We start from the raw sequence: 14,786 nt of genomic DNA on the forward strand, positions 1-14,786 counted from the left end.
TGTAGTGCCGGCTGGAAGGATGTAGACTGTATTACAGGTAGGAACCATGGGCTGTAGTGCCGGCTGGAAGGATGTAGACTGTATTACAGGTAGGAACCATGGGCTGTAGTGCCGGCTGGAAGGATGTAGACTGTGTTACAGGTAGGAACCATGGGCTGGAAGGATGTGCTGTGTTACAGGTAGGCTGGAAGGATGTAGACTGTATTACAGGTAGGAACCATGGGCTGTAGTGCCGGCTGGAAGGATGTAGACTGTGTTACAGGTAGGAACCATGGGCTGTAGTGCCGGCTGGAAGGATGTAGACTGTATTACAGGTAGGAACCATGGGCTGTAGTGCCGGCTGGAAGGATGTAGACTGTGTTACAGGTAGGAACCATGGGCTGTAGTGCCGGCTGGAAGGATGTAGACTGTGTTACAGGTAGGAACCATGGGCTGTAGTGCCAGCTGGAAGGATGTAGACTGTATTACAGGTAGGAACCATGGGTTGTAGTGCCGGCTGGAAGGATGTAGACTGTATTACAGGTAGGAACCATGGGCTGTAGTGCCGGCTGGAAGGATGTAGACTGTGTTACAGGTAGGAACCATATGTAGTGCAGGCTGGAAGGATGTAGACTATATTACAGGTAGGTATGGGCTGTAGTGCCGGCTGGAAGGATGTAGACTGTATTACAGGTAGGAACCATGGGCTGTAGTGCCGGCTGGAAGGATGTAGACTGTATTACAGGTAGGAACCATGGGCTGTAGTGCCGGCTGGAAGGATGTAGACTGTATTACAGGTAGGAACCATGGGCTGTAGTGCCAGCTGGAAGGATGTAGACTGTATTACAGGTAGGAACCATGGGTTGTAGTGCCGGCTGGAAGGATGTAGACTGTATTACAGGTAGGAACCATGGGCTGTAGTGCCGGCTGGAAGGATGTAGACTGTGTTACAGGTAGGAACCATGGGCTGTAGTGCCGGCTGGAAGGATGTAGACTGTATTACAGGTAGGAACCATGGGCTGTAGTGCCGGCTGGAAGGATGTAGACTGTGTTACAGGTAGGAACCATGGGCTGTAGTGCCAGCTGGAAGGATGTAGACTGTATTACAGGTAGGAACCATGGGCTGTAGTGCCAGCTGGAAGGATGTAGACTGTGTTACAGGTAGGAACCATGGGCTGTAGTGCCGGCTGGAAGGATGTAGACTGTATTACAGGTAGGAACCATGGGCTGTAGTGCCGGCTGGAAGGATGTAGACTGTGTTACAGGTAGGAACCATGGGCTGTAGTGCCGGCTGGAAGGATGTAGACTGTATTACAGGTAGGAACCATGGGCTGTAGTGCCGGCTGGAAGGATGTAGACTGTGTTACAGGTAGGAACCATGGGCTGTAGTGCCGGCTGGAAGGATGTAGACTGTGTTACAGGTAGGAACCATGGGCTGTAGTGCCGGCTGGAAGGATGTAGACTGTGTTACAGGTAGGAACCATGGGCTGTAGTGCCGGCTGGAAGGATGTAGACTGTATTACAGGTAGGAACCATGGGCTGTAGTGCCGGCTGGAAGGATGTAGACTGTGTTACAGGTAGGAACCATGGGCTGTAGTGCCGGCTGGAAGGATGTAGACTGTATTACAGGTAGGAACCATGGGCTGTAGTGCCGGCTGGAAGGATGTAGACTGTATTACAGGTAGGAACCATGGGCTGTAGTGCCGGCTGGAAGGATGTAGACTGTATTACAGGTAGGAACCATGGGCTGTAGTGCCGGCTGGAAGGATGTAGACTGTATTACAGGTAGGAACCATGGGCTGTAGTGCCGGCTGGAAGGATGTAGACTGTATTACAGGTAGGAACCATGGGCTGTAGTGCCCGGCTGGAAGGATGTAGACTGTATTACAGGTAGGAACCATGGGCTGTAGTGCCGGCTGGAAGGATGTAGACTGTGTTACAGGTAGGAACCATGGGCTGTAGTGCCGGCTGGAAGGATGTAGACTGTATTACAGGTAGGAACCATGGGCTGTAGTGCCGGCTGGAAGGATGTAGACTGTATTACAGGTAGGAACCATGGGCTGTTGTAACGGCTGGAAGGATGTAGACTGTGTGTTACAGGTAGGAACCATGGGCTGTAGTGCCGGCTGGAAGGATGTAGACTGTGTTACAGGTAGGAACCATGGGCTGCTGTAGTGCCGGCTGGAAGGATGTAGACTGTGTTACAGGTAGGAACCATGGGCTGTAGTGCCGGCTGGAAGGATGTAGACTGTATGTTACAGGTAGGAACCATGGGCTGTAGTGCCGGCTGGAAGGATGTAGACTGTGTTACAGGTAGGAACCATGGGCTGTAGTGCCGGCTGGAAGGATGTAGACTGTGTTACAGGTAGGAACCATGGGCTGTAGTGCCGGCTGGAAGGATGTAGACTGTGTTACAGGTAGGAACCATGGGCTGTAGTGCCGGCTGGAAGGATGTAGACTGTGTTACAGGTAGGAACCATGGGCTGTAGTGCCGGCTGGAAGGATGTAGACTGTGTTACAGGTAGGAACCATGGGCTGTAGTGCCGGCTGGAAGGATGTAGACTGTGTTACAGGTAGGAACCATGGGTTTGTAGTGCCGGCTGGATTGATGTAGGCTGTATTACAGGTAGGAACCATGGGCTGTAGTGCCGGCTGGGGGATGTAGACTGTGTTACAAAAATGTCTCAGGGTTTTGTATCCTTTGTGATATCAACTGCAGGGAATCACGGTGAAGTGATGTCCTGAAGCATGTCCTGCTTGACTGTATTCATTTTTCCATCACCTGAGTTAAATTTTTCAATGTTAAAACTCTGAAGGATCTTTTTAATATAGATAATTGTCATTATATCGTTCATATTATCATTGAGTGTTTAAAAGAACTGAAGGTTGATTGATAAATTTATGATATGGAACAAGTTTTTATGGATAACAACTTCTTTATTTCGTGAGTGCGACGTTTCAATACAGATTCTTGTGCCGTTGTCAAGCAAGAGTGATACATGAAGTGGAGGAGCTGCATATTTATACTGTGTATAACAATGAAACTACATACATTGTAATTGACAAAGGAAACAACATAATTGCCATAATTGGTTAAGCAGTTAGCTGATGAAGCCAGTGAGTACACAAAGGATAGTGAATGGAAGCCAGAGATGTATAAATACAGGAGTGGTACAATGAAGAGGATGTTTATACAATAGGTGCGATGTTTATACAATAGATTGGGCTTTGTGGAGGAGTGGATCATAAGCTGATGGAATGAAGTATCCTTGGTCACGGTTGATGGTGGACTTATGGCGTTTGATGTGAATGGCTTCGGTGAGCTTGCGTTTAGTGAAGTCCGTTTGGTTGTTGGCGAGAATGGTGAAGTCGGACCACTCTATTTGGTGATTGGGGTTTGCTTTGATGTGGTCAGAGATAGCTGATTTGGTGTCGGAGTTAGCAACAGAGGTGCGATGTTCTTTGACTCGGGTGTTGATGGGTCAGGATGTTTCACCTATGTAGCTTTGTCCACAATCACAGCTTATTTTATAAATAACACATTTCGGGTTGTTGTTGTTGACGGTGGGTTGTTTTCTTCCGTTGGCATGGAGGGAGGAGGTTGTTGAGGGTGGAGGACGCCGAGAAGGTTGTGTCTATGCCTGCCTGTTGTTTCAGGAGTCGGCTGATTGGATGTGATGGTTTACCTATGTAGGGATTGGATATCTTGATGGGGGCTGATTCTGGTTTAGATCTTTTGGCAGGAGGTGAAAGCGTTGCTTCGATGGTTCTGTTGACTATTTCAGGTGGGTAGTGGTTGCGTTCTACAAAGACTTTCCTTAGGTGTTCAATTTCTTCTTGTAGGTTTGTTGAGCAGATGTTTTGGCTCTTCTGGTCAATGTAGAGATGACGCCGGTCTTGACTTTAGGGGGTGGTTGTAGTTGTAGTGGATGTATTGATCCGTATGGGTAGGCTTTCCGTACACGGAGGTCTGGAGTTGGTTGCAGGAGGTGCGGGATATAAGGACATCAAGGAAAGGTAGTTGGTTGTTCTGCTCTGTTTTAATGGTGAATTTGATGCGGGGATGTTGGTTGTTGAGATGGGCGAGGAGCTGCTTTGGATCTTGCTGAGGTTGGAGGATGACGAAGGTGTCATCCACTTTGCGATTACCAGCAGGAAGGTTTGAAGGGTGCACTTTCTAGGGCCTTATCTTCCAGGTCGGTCATGTAAATTTCTGTTAGGATGGGGATAGTAGGGTCCATGCAGGTAGCAAAAAGTACTGTAAGTCCCCATGGTCCATAGTATGGTGATCTACCTTCAGTTGTTGGCGATCTACAGCCCGGTTTTATGTTGTATTGTCTTCTATAGTTAAAGTATTTTGATTTAACTACTAGTTTCATATCTGTGCTTACTGTCCTTCGTTGACAGGTGTTTAAAATTTACTTTTAATGATTATAAATCTATAATTTGATTTAGTCACGATATGGCTGATCATATATTGCCGATGTGACTTAAAATCTTAAATCACTCACTCAGATGGACGTAGTGGGACACGGAAAAAGGGGCCCCAGCGAAAACGGATCCGCCAGACTGCGCCCACTTATATATTTTTAAGAAGAAAATGAAATCCTATTATTTCATAGATAGGGTTCTTATTTGTTCTATTTATCTCTTTAGTACAGTTTTATCGTATATAGTATTATAATATATGTTGTTTTATTTATCTCTTTAGTACAGTATTATCGTATATAGTATTATAATATATGTTGTTTTATTTATCTCTTTAGTACAGTATTATCGTATATAGTATTATAATATATGTTGTTTTCAGAGACAAACAAATGAAGAGTGGTTTGACAGCCTTCTGCAGCAAACCGTCATTGTGTCGAGATGTTACATGTACAACATAATACATAAATACAACTTGAAGATGTACAACCTAAATCTTGGCCATAACTATGTTATCATTGTTGTTGCCTTCTTATTATAATATTGATTTAGAGATGAATAATAGCTAAATAAAATACACATACAATTCCCCGACACATCCAAACAGACCTAAGATGCACGTATGTCTGTGCCTCGCTATCACGACCATCATATACTTGGTAGGTTCCAGGGATAGTGGGTCCAGTCCTTGCTACATTGAAAAGCTAAATTAATGACACAATTGGCTAATACAGAATGATGCAACACCTCTTATGCAAATGTTTTCTGTCTGAATATTCCACCAGAATGTGTCGATGGTGTGGAATATGGTGTTGGGTGTGATAAAAACTGCAGTACCCGGATGTGCCAGGGATATGAGAGCACCTGTCCCCAGGATACAGGCCGATGTGATGGAGGATGTCAGCCAGGGTGGGAGGGAGAGGACTGTACATCAGGTATGTCACAATATCACATATGTGTAAGTGTAGTGCCTTCATAAACATATCTGAAGATCCTATGTGTAAATGATTTATGGAATTTTAAATTACGATAATGACAATGCAATACGTGTATTTGCTGTAACGTGCGATTCGTATAAGAAGGAAGCGGTGTCCATTGTAGTCATCCGATATTTTAGCTTCCAGGCGTTCAGTAATCAAAATCGCACGTTTGTGGGACCAGGAAAAGGTGTCTACAACGGCAAAATAATTCTGTCAAGGGATAATATATCAGAACATTCCTTATTTGCAATATGACAAATGTTATGTGTAATAACATTTGCAAGTTGCTATCCATAAACAGTCATTTTGTATTTCCAGCTTCTAAAATGCCACTCAAAGAAGTTATTCCATTTTTAGGCAACTTATATGACACAAACTCAGTTTCCCAAGGCAGTTAAAATTGGCATGAGGTTCCGTAATGTAGACGACAGGAGACATTTCAGTTATCTGTAACTGAGTCAATTTTATCGTTCTCGTCATCATACGCCATGAGCGTGCAACAGACTTGTTCTAGCTGATGGTGTTAGACTTCATCCCCAACAACCTTTACTCGTGGTAAAGGGATAGTGACCTAGTGGTCAGATTCCGCTACTGGGTGGACTAGGTGTCATCGTACCTACCTTTGCATGTAATTATCAATCAGCTGATTGTCTGGCTCAGACTCGATTTATTATCGGACACAGATCTATAGCGGGAATATCAAAGTGTACGGCGTCAAATATGCTAACAAACAAACAACAGACATATATAAAGAACTAGAAGTCAAGAACAAGGAGCCAAGACAACTAACAGTTCTCTCTGGTGTGTTGCCGGTATGTTGTTTCCTTGCTGTGAGCACTGACAGCAATTACAGTGTTTGTCCTGATGATTATCTTTCAGAGTGTACAGTAAACGTGAATTATGGACCCGGTTGCCATGGTAACTGCAGTGTCCGGAAGTGTAAGGAGGAGTCGAGCACCTGTCCCCGGGATACAGGGCGGTGTGATGGAGGATGTCAGCCAGGATGGGAGGGAGTGGACTGTATGTTGGGTATGTGACGTTCTCGTACTATAGGCTAAGACTGTTTCAGTATACAGAAACATGCGTATAGTTTACTGTTGTCTGATTTGACTCCACCCAATAAACCATTCTGAAGGATGTCGTAACTACATGGTACCATTTTCTTGTAGAATGTCAATCACATACGTTTGGTGTTAACTGTTCCTCCACATGTGGACATTGTGTGGACGATGAACCTTGTCACCATGTCACTGGAACCTGTCTCAAGGGCTGCAGTCCAGGCTGGGTCAGCGACACCTGTCAACAAGGTAAGATTAAACAGTGTTCAATAACAAAGAGGTAAACACTCTAGATGTTACCGCTCTAGAAAGATTCCTTGTAAGAAAAATCAAGTTGAAAATGTTTCAGCAGTGCATGGAATACTATACTACGATTATATGATTTTTATATCTAATTCAATTCAGGTTTTAAAGATAATATATTAAACAATTGATTGCAGAATGTCAGTCACGGACGTTTGGTGTTAACTGTTCCTCCACGTGTGGACATTGTGTGGACGATGAACCTTGTCACCATGTCACTGGAACCTGTCTCAAGGGCTGCAGTCCAGGCTGGGTCAGCGACACCTGTCAACAAGGTTAGATTACGTGGTGTTGAATAAATACTGGATACTAAACGACCTTCCGTGTAATATTGTGTTTATAAAACGAGTTAATGATTCGGTATCAAACGAGCGAAATATATAAATGGTATTTCGCTGAAGTGAGTTTAGTATTCTGTTTATTACTCTCCAGCTTAAACTGATAGAAACTGCCTACAGGTTTATGACTCTCAGCTTCTGCGAGTCAAGCAAGGTCTAATACCATTGTGACAGATGTATTAGCATTGTGACGTCATAAGTGTAAACAATAAATGTGCAATAACATTGTAGATTATTAAACAGTGATATCTTCACCGGGTGAGTAATAACAAGAGGTAAACACACAGAAAGGTTTGAGTGAAGATTCCAAAAGAGAAACATCAAATTCCATGGACATTAACAGTGCATAGGATACGATACTGAGAGCATATGATTATCAAAAATGATATATACATTGTACTGCAGGCAGTGGATTTAGTTATCAATTTTCTCGCTTTGTTTAAAGGGAATATATATATAACAATTGATTGTAGAATGTCAGTCACGGGCGTTTGGTGTTAACTGTTCCTCCACGTGTGGACATTGTGTGGACGATGAACCTTGTCACCATGTCACTGGAACCTGTCTCAAGGGCTGCAGTCCAGGCTGGGTCAGCACCACCTGTCAACAAGGTTAGATTGTCAACATGTTAAATGATAGCAAGTGTCTTCCATCAATATAGCTCTATGTGCACCCTTACTGAGTAACTTTGAAGTTTGCACAGCATTCAGTTCGGTATTCGATCAAAATGAAACCAGGATATATCACTGTCCAGTACTCACCTGAAACCAAGTCACATTAATTGTTCTCTTCCCTCTGGGCGTTTCTCCCACATGAGGCTGATTCACTGTAGAATATCAGAACTACACAGTGTGTTCCACCAAACCCATTTACTCAGACACGAGCGTGCATTGTTTTCCGATATTTTCAGCCAAAGTCAATCTGCATCGCCCGGAAATGGTGCCGTCGTTGGTGGTGCGGTTGGTGGAGTTGTTGCTGTAGCTGTGGTTGTTGTGACTGTTCTAGCAGTTTTCCTGTACAGGTATCATGCACATTCATCCCATTCTTGTTATTTGAAACTAAACTTTTAAATTCTATTCATCGCAGGAATTACGTATTACAAGAATAATTAAAGCATCGTAACAGGATGGGAAGCGACCAACAACCAACGAGATCGGGTGGTGTGGCTTGCTGACATGCTTGATGCATGTCATCGTATCATAATTGCGTCTGAATTGCTAGAATATTGCTGGATGCGATGTAAAACATCCCGATTGCTGTAGAATATATGCCATTTAGCCTGCGAGTGCTAACCCAATATCAAAATGGACAAATGGTTAAAATGACTTTTTTTTTTTTATTTTCTATTTAAGTCGAAATATCCGTTTAACACGTTCATTGACCAAACATTGTATGAATATGACATTTATGCCATTTCAAGGAGGAAAAGAAATGCCAGCAAGAAAAGAAGTGATAATTCTGTGTATGAGGACGTGTCTGCCTTTAACCACATGAACCAGGGCGGCAAGGTAAGATCTAACGATCATGGTACCCAACATATTCGCGCATGTTATGCATTATATTTGCTGGAGATTCACCACAGCGGGTGCCATTCTATTTTAAGTCTGGAAATAACAGAATGTCTGTAAGTTCTGTCACCGTACAGTACTATACATAAAATATTATTGTGAAACTGTTTAAAAGTAATTTTACAATGACCACGTGACATGCGGCTGTTTTCACTGAGCTCAGCGGCATACGTGATGTGTTTCCACAGCAGCAGGACCTAGCGTGAAGGCTGGTTATGATGAAGAGGAGGAGGCGGTGCGTGATGCTGATGGATCTGGGAAGAACACAGCTGGTACATACTACAACATTGGACCAGCCATGGTGACGGAGGTCGAGGTGGACAAGCTAGGGGACAAGATCAGAGACATGCAGGCAACAAAACAGGGATTTGAGAAGGAGTACCAGGTGTTCCATCCTAACATGATTGCGGCTGGTTCTTTGGGGGAATAGTACACAGTATCACATTGTGTAGTTTCATATTAAGATCTAATGCATTGTTTGCCGGTAACCACTAACATCCAACTGCAGTCTGTGAGTCGAATCGTTTTGGTTCCTAAACTATATTTTGCTGCCATATTACACTTATTAGCTACCAGGTTAAACAAACTTACGTCTCTTCAATTACTTATATTCGTTTGTGTGCTAATCTTGGGATGCTATTATATCACAGATTTCCATATGTGTGTATGTATTGATTGTATGTAATTTTCAACACGTAGAGACTGATCTCTGGATTCACGCACACATATGAAGACTCTCAGCTTGAAGGGAACACAGGCAAAAACAGATTCCTACAATATTACCCGTGTGAGTATTGGCACCACTGACAGGGACCTAATATAACCTTAAGTATCACAGTCACATATTCAGTCAAATACAGAGGGGGTGTCTCAGTAAAACACTTTCTTGTCTATCACAGATGACTACAACCGAGTGGTCTTGGACAAGCTTCCGGGGGATCCATTTTCCGACTACATCAACGCCAGCTACATTAATGTAAACTAGATCTCTGTAATTCTTTCTCACAGTGTAAAACATATGTAAAGCTGTTACAGTTCTGAATATATGTGTACATGTATATATATGCACTGTTAGGGTTACTGCTTTGTGTCGACTTACAGAATAAACAATTAGGATCTCAGGATAGGGAATCTCGTTGTTTTGTTACATCCATCATCGCATGTTTTATGGTTGATGCATCTGTTGTCATGAAGAGAATAGAAATGTTTACAAAGATCCTCATATTTCAGGGCTTTTCGAGGAAGCAAGCCTATATTGCAGCTCAAGGTGAAAAACACATTCATGTCTTCATAATGGGAAATCAATAACATATCTTTTTATAATATTCATCTCTTTCTGATATAAAAGTAAAGATATCGCTTTTATATAAACATGTACATGTAGTCATACAATCTGTGTTTCTTTTATAACCATCATAGCACCGAACAGGAAGACTGTAGCCGACTTCTGGAGAATGATCTATCAGAAGAACTTGACCAGGATCGTCATGCTGACCAACTTGACGGAGATGGGCAAAGGTAAAACAGTTTTGTGAATAAACTAACTACTTATATTGATGTGTAGCTTTCAAAGAAAAGTATATCCTTGTATATCCGTTAAGTGACTGTATAAACATTAACACGTGTTTAGTCATTTGTCCTATGCGGACAGCCAAAGTACTGTAAGTCCCTATGGTACCTAGCATGGTGATCAGCCTTCAGTTGCTGGTGATCTATAGCCCGTTTTATATTGTATTGTTCTTTATAGTGATATCTTTGTTATGATAGCGTGCTAGTTTTAGATTAAGAGCTGTGATACTCTAATAGTTTTACTGTCCTCCCATGACAGATTTTTTATGTTCTAAATTTATTGATTTTAATGTTGATGTAAAATAAATTGTTCTCGTCACGATATGGTTGAAATATTGCCGATGTGACGTTACATATTACCTCACTTACTCACTCCAATGCGGACAACATTTTTTCTTCATTCAGGTGAAGTGTGAGCCCTACTGGTCTGACACATCTGACCTTGAAGCGGGACCCTTTTCTATCACTGTTACCAAGGTCATGCACAGGGCATGCTGGGTCATCAGAGAACTCACTGCTACAGTCAAGGAGGTAATACTGTATGACATCATCTTTCGTTAGTATATATGGACAGATGCAGACTTTTCTTTCCTCTCAGGAAATAACTCACTGACGGCTGTCAGATGATCAGTGGCAGATTGTAAGTATCTTCTGGTACTTCAAACTAGGGCAAAGGAAATACATGTTCCTCTATAATTGCAGTGAAGCAAATTAAATCATTGCTGAAACTGAGAATTGTCTCTCTATGTTCACAACCTCAACTCTGCATATTTAGAATAATTGGTATTACATATGGCAATCTCTTCCTTTTCACAGACCGGTGAACACAGAATTTTCTACCAGTTCCACTTCACAAAATGGCCGGACCATGGAACTCCAGACGAAACTCACCTGATGGAGTTCTTGTGGCGGGTCGAAAGACGCCCAACCCTGACAACTCTCCTGTGTTGGTACACTGTAGGTCTGTACGAAGACACTCTACAGTTCTTGTAATATAATCATGATGATGGGGAACTATATTTTATGTACAACTCCCGCGCTCATGCAAGTAGTCCGGCTGGGTAGGAAAGCGGCTGTTGACGTGCATGTGAGATCCCAGAATACAACATCTTACCCTTCATAGTTATGTGCGTGTAAAGATTCATATTACAGTTCAATCTTGTGGGTGGGACCAATAGCACTTCAAGCAAACAGTTTAAGCTTTCTGTGGTATGCCAACAGGTTTCATATGAAATAACGTTCGAACTGTTACTGTGTTGTACCAGTAGGACTCAAATTATCAAGTATATGATAGAGAAATACCATGGGCTAGTATAGACGGCCTGTTCACTGAGGATGGCCGGGATATTCAGCATGCTACAACATTGATGGTGTTAATGAACCGTGGAATAGAAGAGGAGAAGGTTAACAGTGTCCACTTACTTCAGTTTAATGCTCTATCTTGTCGCCGTATTTCCGGTCCATAACTTGACTGTCTGTTCAGGATTCGATTGTTTAAAGACCGCCGTAGCTAGCATGGCCGGAGAAACGCCATGTGGCTTTAGACAACAAATACTTACATTCATACGCAAATTGGCTGGTACTGACGATAGGGATTGAAATGCTTTCCATTTCCGTTAACACCCGGTGTCTTCACTGATAATCTGTCATTCATTCGTATAATTGTTTCTCATTTTTCATCCTGTCAGTCGAGATTGATTTTGCTCTCTATTGTCCTCAGCGCTGGGATAGGTCGCACTGGAACCTATATCGCGCTGGATTACCTGCTCGACAGGGCTCTGAGTGACCGGAAAGTTGATGTGTTCAGGTTCGCATGTGACATGAGACGTCAGAGGAGAAACATGATTCAGACGAAGGTAGGACGCCAATACGTTTCATAATCTCAAAATGGCAATTGTATTTTGGATTATACAAATATCTTGTCGATTGCATTACTTTGAATAACAGCTAGGTATCATAGCCATGTCACTGTATGTATATAATGGATATACTTATTTGTCTGCAAGCATATGTCACATTGCCATCTGTATTGCAGGAGCAGTATGCGTGTGTGTACACGACGTTGTACGAGGTTCTGACTGTAGGTTGTATGTGACGCTGTCATGTGTATTGCAGGAGCAGTATGCCTGTGTGAACACGACTCTGTACGAGGCTCTGACGGTGGGTTGTATTCACTGTCCAGAGAATGAGTATGTCTGTGTGCGACCCTGTACGAGTTCGGATGCCTGTCATGTGTAGTATGTCTGTGGGTTGTATGTGACGCTGTCGTATGCGTTGGGTTGTGTGACACGACGTTGTACGAGTTCTGACGGTGGGTTGTATGTGACGCTGTCATCTGTATTGCTGTACGGGACAGTGGGGTTTGTATGTCTGTGTATTGCACACCACCCTGTACACGACGAGAGTTCTGACGGTGGGTTGTATGTCATCTGACGCTATCATGTGTGTATTGCAGGAGTTCTGACGGTGGGTTGTATGTCCTGTGTACGACGTTGTACGACGTTGTATCTGTATTGCGAGCAGTTCTGACGGTGTACGAGGTTCTGACACGTGACGCTGCCATCCTGTATTGACTTACGAGAGTTCTGACGGTGGGTTGTATGTGTTGTGTATTGCAGGAGCAGTATGCCTGTGTGTACGACTCTGTACGAGGTTCAGACGGTGGGTTGTATGTGAGGATTCCAGACAGTATGTTCACGAGATGGGAGATACGTTCCTACCACCTGGACTTTGTTAAACAATGGGGAAAGGAAGACAGTGTTCGTACCGAGACTGATACAGGTGGTTGTCCGACAGTTTCTGGTTAAAGAGATATATGTACAGATACAAATAGAGAACATTGTTCTGGCAAAACACAAATGATGATATATTGACAATGAATAACTGAAGAATCACTGTCTACCTTGACTGATGTATTAGAAAATCTGTCCCTTTATTTCAAAAGTTGACAATTTCGAAAAGTTTATCCTTGCTTCCATTATTGCCCTTTCATGCTTTTGCTAAAACAGATTCCCAAATTCCTTTTGACAATTATATAATTTAATTTATGTTTTGGTTTTTTTTCTCTCCTTATATAAAAAATATTTTCAAAAGTAAAAAAATTTCGCTGAATTTATTGAATTACGAAGAAAATAATCAATCAAGCTACAGAAATGCAATAATTAACCAGAAAAAACCTTCGAAATTGCGGAAACAAAACAGTGAGAGTGAGAGAGAATTAACGAGGAAATTTGGGTTTTAATAAACAAGAATATGTTCTAAAGCGGCACCATAAGCGCCTTTGTAATCTCGTAGAACGAGCAGTAATTCACTATGTTATGGTTCCTTAGTCATGACAGGAACCTGTGGTATGGGTTTGAATCCCATATTGTCATATTGTGTTGTGTTTCGTCGTCACCATACCAGTGGTAGTGCCACTAAGGCAGTAGATTTCAAACGCCTCCATTACGTCCAGCACTTTCCTCCACGTCAAGCTTTAACTTCCTGACATAGGTGGACAACAAACTGTAAACTGGCTGACTCACTCATTCACGCTGATCCCTTCCATACATTTTACCTCGCATCTATGACTTGCATCGTCAAAGTATCCCATGTTGTAGGGGCATATGAATATACATGTTCGCATTCTTTGGGTTTGTAGAGAGTCAAATCCGATATACAGCGAGATAAGGCAGGTAAGAATATGCTATAATCTGCACCGTTACACATATTTGCTATCACGTTCAGTAATTCAGTACGAAGAGTTGTAGTGCTTACATTGTCTTCGATTGGCAGGAAGAAGAAACATTTCTTCAAATATTGATACATCATTCAGAATTTGGGTAATTGTGAAATTAGAGGGTACAGTTCACGATTAACAGAGACAGAGTGGGAACCCATGGCTCTATCTGATTATGCACTCTCTATTTCTCATCTCAGGTAAAAGACGCAAAAGGTCGTGTTGGGTGAACGGACGCACGGATATCCTAGCTGTGATGATGCCTGTACGTGTACCAATACAACTAGTCATTCAATAACACTTAATACTTAGTACGTGTACCAATACACATAGTCATTCACTAACACAATGCTTGAGTACGTGTACCAATACAACTAGTCATTCAATAACACAATACTTAGTACGTCTTTCAATGCACACAGTAATTCAATATTACAATAGCCAATCCACTAACACAATACTTAGTACGTGTACCAATACACATAGTCATTCAATAACACATTACTTAGGTACGTGTACCAATACACATAGTCATTCAGTAACACAATACTTAGTACGTGTACCAATACACATAGTCATTCAATAACACAATGCTTAGTACGTGTACCAATACATAGTCATTCAATAACACAATACTTAGTACGTGTACCAATACACGCATAGTCATTCAATAACACTAATACTAATTACGTGTACCAATACACATAGTCATTCAATAACACAATACTTGAGTGATACGTGTACCAATGCATAGTCATTCAATAACACAATACTTAGTACGTGTACCAATACAACTAGTCATTCAATAGCTTACAATACTTAGTATTACGTGTACCAATACACAT

At 42.3% G+C, this 14,786-nt stretch overlaps 2 protein-coding genes across 2 annotated transcripts; both read left to right on the plus strand.

Moving 5' to 3' along the window:
• Window positions 1-1,213: 1,213 nt before the first annotated feature.
• LOC124255495 (protein draper-like) lies at window positions 1,214-9,401 on the plus strand. Its single transcript, XM_046689430.1, has 10 exons — window positions 1,214-1,244; window positions 5,193-5,342; window positions 6,267-6,416; window positions 6,557-6,694; window positions 6,886-7,023; window positions 7,560-7,698; window positions 7,997-8,107; window positions 8,507-8,594; window positions 8,843-9,039; window positions 9,354-9,401. Exons 2-9 carry the CDS (start codon window positions 5,249-5,251, stop codon window positions 8,858-8,860), a joined length of 876 nt encoding a protein of 291 aa, XP_046545386.1. The 5' UTR covers window positions 1,214-1,244; window positions 5,193-5,248; the 3' UTR covers window positions 8,861-9,039; window positions 9,354-9,401.
• A 1,177-nt stretch (window positions 9,402-10,578) lies between these two features.
• Window positions 10,579-12,911, plus strand: LOC124255566 (receptor-type tyrosine-protein phosphatase epsilon-like; the record flags this gene model as incomplete). Its single annotated transcript, XM_046689497.1, has 5 exons — window positions 10,579-10,754; window positions 11,040-11,184; window positions 11,944-12,079; window positions 12,339-12,383; window positions 12,842-12,911. Coding segments are annotated over exons 2-5 (355 nt in total), but the record flags the coding sequence as incomplete, so codon positions are not given.
• Window positions 12,912-14,786: the final 1,875 nt, after the last annotated feature.

The sequence above is a fragment of the Haliotis rubra genome, unplaced genomic scaffold (genome assembly GCF_003918875.1).
Source record: "Haliotis rubra isolate DU_JTF1 unplaced genomic scaffold, ASM391887v1 Scf1155, whole genome shotgun sequence".
Classification (NCBI taxonomy): Eukaryota; Metazoa; Mollusca; class Gastropoda; order Lepetellida; family Haliotidae; genus Haliotis; species Haliotis rubra.

Coding starts and splice junctions, on each gene's coding strand:
- LOC124255495 (XM_046689430.1), top strand. CDS start 5,249: ATGTGCCAGGGATATGAGAGCACCTGTCCCCAGGATACAGGCCGATGT. Junction 5,343..6,266: donor GGGAGAGGACTGTACATCAG/GTATGTCACAAT, acceptor ATTATCTTTCAG/AGTGTACAGTAAACGTGAAT. Junction 6,695..6,885: donor CAGCGACACCTGTCAACAAG/GTAAGATTAAAC, acceptor AATTGATTGCAG/AATGTCAGTCACGGACGTTT.